Source organism: Chinchilla lanigera, unplaced genomic scaffold, assembly GCF_000276665.1.
Source record: "Chinchilla lanigera isolate Chin_1 unplaced genomic scaffold, ChiLan1.0 scaffold00096, whole genome shotgun sequence".
Taxonomy (NCBI): domain Eukaryota; kingdom Metazoa; phylum Chordata; class Mammalia; order Rodentia; family Chinchillidae; genus Chinchilla; species Chinchilla lanigera.
In genome coordinates, this window is record NW_004955497.1 from 5,583,884 (window position 1) to 5,590,911 (window position 7,028).

General features: G+C 40.2%; 1 protein-coding gene across 4 annotated transcripts in view; it reads right to left on the reverse strand.

Moving 5' to 3' along the window:
* LOC102025027 (phospholipid-transporting ATPase IB-like) overlaps nt 1-7,028 on the reverse strand; it is a 216,397-nt gene that overhangs the window by 98,849 nt on the left and 110,520 nt on the right. For all 4 annotated transcript variants that reach the window (XM_005406339.1, XM_005406337.1, XM_005406340.1 and 1 more), the window contains 2 exons: nt 5,410-5,494; nt 3,043-3,182 (listed from right to left, as the gene is read on the reverse strand). In XM_005406339.1, the coding sequence (XP_005406396.1) occupies nt 3,043-3,182; nt 5,410-5,494 (225 nt within the window). The remainder of the gene's footprint in view (nt 1-3,042; nt 3,183-5,409; nt 5,495-7,028) is intronic.

The window sequence follows — 7,028 nt, forward strand, 5'->3', positions numbered from 1 at the left end:
GGTAAGTTGTATTTACATTTTCATTTGTTTGTAGGTATTTTTTAATTTCCTCTTTAATTTCTTCTGTGTGCTTCATTTTTCTATTAGCCTAAAACTGTTCCAAAAATTAAACCTTTTAATTTAAAAAATGGCCAAATGATTTAAACAGACGTCTCTCCAAAGTAGATATACAATCAATATACACATGAAGAAGTGTTCAATATCATTAATCATTAAAGAAACCTAAATTAATGAGACGCAACTTCATAGCCACTAGGATGGTTATAATCAAGTACAGCAAGGAGTGCTGATGAGGGTGAGAAAAATGTTGGAAGCATCGTACCCTGGAAGTGAGAATGTAGATGAGAGAGGTTCATGAGAGATGTGAGATGTAGCTGAGCATTCCGTCATACCCTGGAAGTAGAATGTAACCATTTTATCATACAACCCAGCAATTTCACTCGCACTGCAAGATAAATGAGAAGATGTAACCAAGTGAAACTTGCAAATGATTGTTCATAGCAGAAGTGGAATCCAAAGGTCCATGATAGGGGAATGGATAAACAAACTGAGTATCCATACAATGGAATATTGTTCAGAACTGACAAGGAAATAAGCACCAATACATACTACCATATAGATGAATGCTGAAAATATTAAGGCAAATAAAGAATCAAGTCAGTAAAGACCATATATTATATAGTTGTATTTTTATGAAATATCCAGGGAAGGCCAGTCTGCAGAAACAGACAGTAGAGCAGTGGCCGCAGAGGGTAGGGAAGAAGAGAATTAGGGAAGAATCATAAACGCGGAGTTTGGGGAAAATGTTGAAAATACTCTCTTTTCATTATGGTTGACAATTATACAACTCTGTGAATGTACCAAAAATCATAGAATTCTGTATTTTAAATGAGTAATTGTATAGTACATGAATTATGTCTCAGTGAATTTGTTATAATTTTTAAATGAATGTTTAAAATTAAATATAAAGCCAGATGGCCTCAGAATCAAGTCTGATTCAATCAGTCAGTCAAAAACCAGTAAAAACGCCTGGTAACATGACGGTTAATTACTTTAGATTTATGATTTAAATTGTAATGTACTTAATGATTATTTTTTCAAATATAGGAATTTTCCTTGTTATTGCTGCTCAAAATAAGAACTTTTGTCTAAAAATAAAAATTTTAAAAATTGAAAAGACTTGGCGAGAAGTTCAGCATGAAGGCCTTGGATTCAGGTCTCAATATCAGGAAAAAGAAACTTTAGCTGCAGAAAGCAGGCATATGACTAATACAACATCAACGAGATGTTCAAGTTAACACAAGTCATAAGTGGCCAAGACAGAATTTTAAAACAGACACTAGAAGAATAAGACTAGTAGCCATTCTACATGGAGGGAAAGTCTTCCAGGCCTACAAAACTACAACTGACAGCATAAATTAAAAAATAACACAAAATTCAAGGTTCAGAGTTTGTTGTTCTTACTGTAAGACATCTTTTGAGAAAACCCAGGCTCCTGTGATCAAACCCTGTTTACATGAGGCAGTCCCCTCATTCTGATTGTTCCTCTGATATGGCCATTTTCATGGGTTCCCATCAATGCTCCATTCATGCCACCCCAGAGCAAGTCTCCCCTGGAGATTTAACAAAAGGCAAGATGTAGCACCAGCCACACAGAAGTCTTGCCTGCGTGCCTCAGTCTCCAGGAATTCATTCCTCCCAAGTGACGGCCATCTGCCATCTGCCTCACACGCCTGTGTTGCCAGTGGGAACGTGCCACTGGAGACTCCAAAATGGAAGCACAAGGAAGAGGTGGGCTGCACACTCAGTTCGTCCAGGCACCGTGATTTGTCGGCAGATGCTGAGCAAGCACGTACAGGAACGGTGTATGGTATCCGTGCACCTGGCTGAAGCTAGAGTAGGTACCATCCCTATAGATACAGGACTGAACAAAAAAAGATGGACCCAAAGATGTCAAGAAAATCCCCGTCTAAACCTGTTATTGTCCAACTCTCACAAGAGTCAAGTGCAGAGTTCATGGGGCCAAAGAACAAATGAATCTAAAGCCAGGAAACTAAGATAAAGATTATCCCAAGACCTATGACACTTCTGAGGCCTCAGCTGAAGAAAATTCATAATAACTTCAGAGTAACACAGATTCATAATAACTTCAGAGTAACAGAGATTACCCTTGGGAAAAGTAACCACCAGACAACACAGCACACAGTAAAAGGAGATCCGTATACTAACACAATGAGTAATAAACCAAGGAAAACAGCAAGTTGGAATAATCAGTGATGTGGAAAATAATCTCAATTTATTACACAAAAATTTATGATTCATGCAGTAGACATAGCATAGGCTAATCACCATTGGAAAAACTTGCATGTATATATGTTAGGTGTACATGATAAAATACCACAAACACAAACCACATATATATATATATATACATATGAAGAGAGAAAGGAGAGAAAGAGAGAGAGAGACTGGAAGCTTATACACCAGAACTTAGTGATTAGCCCAACATTATAGATGATTATTATTCTAGTTTTATATCTATAATGAACGTGAAGCCAGGCGTGGTGGCACATGTCTGTTATCCCAGCACTCAGGAGGCTGAGGCAAGAGGAACACAGTGCTTTTGAGGCCAGCCTTGGCTCCACAGTGAGTTCAAGGCCAGCCTGAAGTACACTGTGAGACCCTCCTCCCACAAAAGAAAGCAAGAAAAAGATTACATGGCAGAAGTGATTATAACGTGACTCAAAAGACAAAGAAATATTTTGTAAGACATATTTTACGAATTTTTACTGTAAAACAAATTTATATTTCTGAAGGAAAAAACTCTGGAATTTCACCATTTAAAAAAATTACATTAATATTCTGGGAGGCTGAGGCAGGCGGGTTGAAGTCTGAGCCCAATCTGGGGAACGTAGCGAGACCTTGTCTCAAAAATTAAAAAAATAAAAAATGAATTTAAAAAATACATGAAAATATGAAAACACGGACAAAGGACTTTCTTTCCTGTAATTGTCCTGGTGGAGTACATATTAGCTACATTACCTTTTCAATAGCATCGTAGCATGCCTCCAGTCTCTGAATTCTACCTTGTATAACTGTACTAGCGCTCTTATAGTCCATCAGCCAGTGTTGATACTCTTCCTCAGCCAGGTCAGTATAGGCCACACACAGAGTTCTCAGGCCTGCGAAAAAGAACATGATCAACCTGGTGGTGTCAGCGGTGACCAAGGAGAAGCAGAGCCCTTGCAAGAATTTTAACGAGCTTTGCCCTTCCCTGTACGGTCTGCCCGGCTCCCTGTCCCACTCCTCTCCACCCATCCTTGTCTTCCGTGGTGTTCCTGCTGTCCTCTGTCTTCCAGACTCTTCCGCTTTCTCAACCGTCCTCGGCTGGGCCTCCCTCCGCAGGGAAGCCGCAGGTTCTCCCTCCCGCCCCTTCTTCCTTCAGCCTCTGCCTAACTGAACTCTAGCCGGAGGTCTGCATCACTCCCTGCTCTCTCGTCCTGCTCTGTCTTTCTTCCTAGCGCTTAGTGCCATCTGCCATTATCTACTGATCAGCAGATTCCTTCAGGGCCTGAGGCTTGAGCTTCATTCCACATTTCATTCACTACTGTCCCAGAGGCCTAGAACAGTAGATGCCACTTCATAGATGCCCAGGAACTGTTTGTTGATTGAGTGAGTGAATGAATGGATGGATGCAGGTGAGTGTCTTAGTTACTGCCGGATCTCTAAAGCAACAGAACATTAACTTAAGTCCCACTATTTCAGGACATGTTGAAGAAACATTTTAAAGCCATACTGTACTATTTTAGGCTAACACTAATATTTTAGATAGCAGCAAGAGGCCCAGTGTAGAAGCCTGCAAAAAATATTCACACTTTCAGGCTGGAACATGTCTGTACGAAATAGCAGCTACAAAACTAAGAGAAAATTAGTACAGCTTTCAGGATATTACTACTGGGGAATGAAAGAAAGAATAAAGTTATATCATGTACACATACAAATTCCCTATGGTAAATGTGATCATTATGTATAGCTAAAATGTGCCAATAAAATCTGATTTTAAAAAGGATATTCGTAGCTTTACCATTATATAACGTCACACCCGGCTCTCAAAGCTTCTGCTAGACTTCCAGTGAATGTTTTCCCCTGTGTGAAACTCACTCATGGAACTGTATTTCCTTAAGAGACACATGAGAACACTGTTGCAGAAGCGGGAACAGACCAGAGAGAAGACATGGTACCGAGGATCTTTGGAAAGCATACCGCTTTATTACACTAGTGGGCTGATGGGACTCTCAGTTCCAAATCATCAGCCCCATCTTGAGGTTTTACAGTCACTTATATGGGTTGCTGGGAGGAAATACAAAAAGCAAATGACAGGATATTTTCTAATTGGTTACATACATTTGGTCATACCTTGTTAAGCAGCTTTACTTTGTGCAGGTTAAATGGAAGTCTCTTTTACCATACAGCAGAGAAGTCAAGGGCTGGGGTGAGCAGGAAGAACCAATCATTGTCTTAGACCAAACCGGTCCATCTCGAGGTGATAAATCGTTGAAACAAGCTAACATAATGAGAGGCACCGTCCGGCTGAGTTACACTTGTCTTACAAGTTCCAGGTGGCACTGGAACGCCATGGCTAGTGGAGTTTTGTTATTCTCTAATTTTTTTTTTGGGGGGGGCGGGTTTTCCGATACCGAGACTCGAACTGATGACCTCGCTTTTGCAAGGCAGGCACTGTGCCACTGAGTTAAATCCCCAGCCCCAAAACTTTATTTAGTTTTTTATTTTTTCTGTGGTACCAGGGATCGAACTGATGACCTTGTGCTTGCCAGGCAGGCACTTATGCCACTGAGCTACATCCCCAGCCCTGTTATTCTCTAATTACGAGAACAGGTTGCTTTGCTTGCCCGTTTTGAATCTAGTGTCTAGCGACAAATTTTAAATTGCCTTTGCAACACCAGAAGGAAAGCAGGAAAACGTCAACTATGTCAGTTTTTTAGTTACATGGATGAAATAACCAACTTCAAAACGTACAACACATCCTGGAAAAAGCCTGTGTTTCTCTCCAACTGTGGGCTGAGTTCCTAATACAACTGGGTAAAAGGCAATAGCACAGAGAAGTGGACAGTGATGAGCCAGAGAGAGGGAACACACAGTGAAAACACACATTTTACTGCTTGCTCATAGGCACAGAAGTGCTGAAAGGGAAAACAAAGAGAAAATAAAAATGTCTCAGCATGGTTTCTTTGAGAAGTCTTCAGCAAACTGAAGATATTACGAAGTCCCACACACAAATGCACTCCCTGTGCTCACTACTATGTCCCTAAAGCACCGGTGACATATTCAGGTTATAATTTCAACACTAGCATTTCCAAAGGGAAGGGATTGCCAACAACTTCCTCTCACCTTCCATGGCAAAATGTTCCAGATGGGTTAATGTCTCTGCCATAAATAGAGAGTCTTTTGAAAGTCGCTCATAAATCACTGTATCCTATTAAAAAAAAAAAAAACTCCCCGTGATTAACATATAACATGCCAGTATATAATACAAGCTTTTGAGTCAGAATTGCAAATGCTGTTTTATAATTTTACTGTTATAGGTAACTAGTGGGAGGCAGTTTGAGCAGCCAGGGTGCGATGCAACTCCAGAATAAGTAGAGAAATAAGCTTTAAAGTATGAATAGGCTTAGTCACTTTAGATAAAGTTAAGGCCACCCACTGCATATAAGACATGCTGGAGAAAAAAATTCTAATCGTTTCACATAGCCTCAAATTTATCAAAGACATTTTTAAAATCTATGAAAAACCACACCTGGCAGAAATAATCAGAGGAGTTAAATGTCACATCTTAAATGATGATTGGAATGCAAGCCAGTTTTCTAATCCTGAAGAGGCAGTTAGGCAGTCTCAGCCCAAATGGGTCCACATACATAAAACCAAGATAAAAAATGCCAATAAAATCCAAGGGTAGAGAGAAAAGAGTAAGTTGCACTTCTTGTTAATTATTTCAGGCAGTTGAGCAATTCACAGATCTTCCCCTACTGTTTTAAACTTGATAAAAGCAAACAAAAAACTATTTGCCTCCTTGTATGTGAAGAGAAAACTCTTATCAAATAGAAAATATTTCATTATAAAAATGTACTAAAATGGCAAGTGTTTTATTGACCTATTTATTAGAACTGGGAAGACTGTACGTGATTGGGGGGCAGGGGTGTGTGGGAGGAGTAGCCAATATCAATAGACTGAATAAGAACTGTATAATAAGAATTGTGAAAATACAGTGTAATTTTTTTGTTACTGAATTATTCTCAAGATTTAAATAAAATGACTAATAATATGATAGGAGGTTTACAACATCTGCAAAATTGAAATATCTGGCCACAAAAACACAAAGATTTGGAAGAAAGAAACACAATTACAGTATTATAAGGGTTTCATATTAGACTTGACATAGTATAGATCACTTGAAAGTAAAATGTAATAAATTTTAAATGCCCAGTATGAACTATTAAAATTTTTTTAAAAAGAGATAAATTGTAATAAAAATGTTCAAGTAACCTAGTAAGGGGAAGAAGAACAGATGGAGAAAATAGAAAATGAATCACAAGATGATATTCTTAAACCTCATCTATCAAAAAGCAATGCAACCCTCAGCCCTGCGCGCCCTGCGCCAAGACAGCCAGTGTTCAGGGAGCGGCTGGACTCCTGGGCTCAAGTCTGTGCTCGCCCACACTGCCACGGTTCCCAGCTGAAACGCACGGAGAGAGCCAGGTATTTCCCAGCTACTCCCTGAGGGCAGCGTGTGCATCAGGACCCCGCCGCCATTAAAGACGGAGTCTTGGCCTCCCTGCTCCCGCGGCAGAGAGGTGGATTTCACTCGGAAGCCCCAGGGTCTTCCCTGGCTGCGGGTGGGGTGAACAGACTCTCAACCGTGCACACCCTTCTCCGAGTGAGCGCGTGCTCCAAAAGGCACTGACCAGAGGTGCAAGTCTGAGCTTTGCCTTTACCCAGACCCCCTAGCCAGT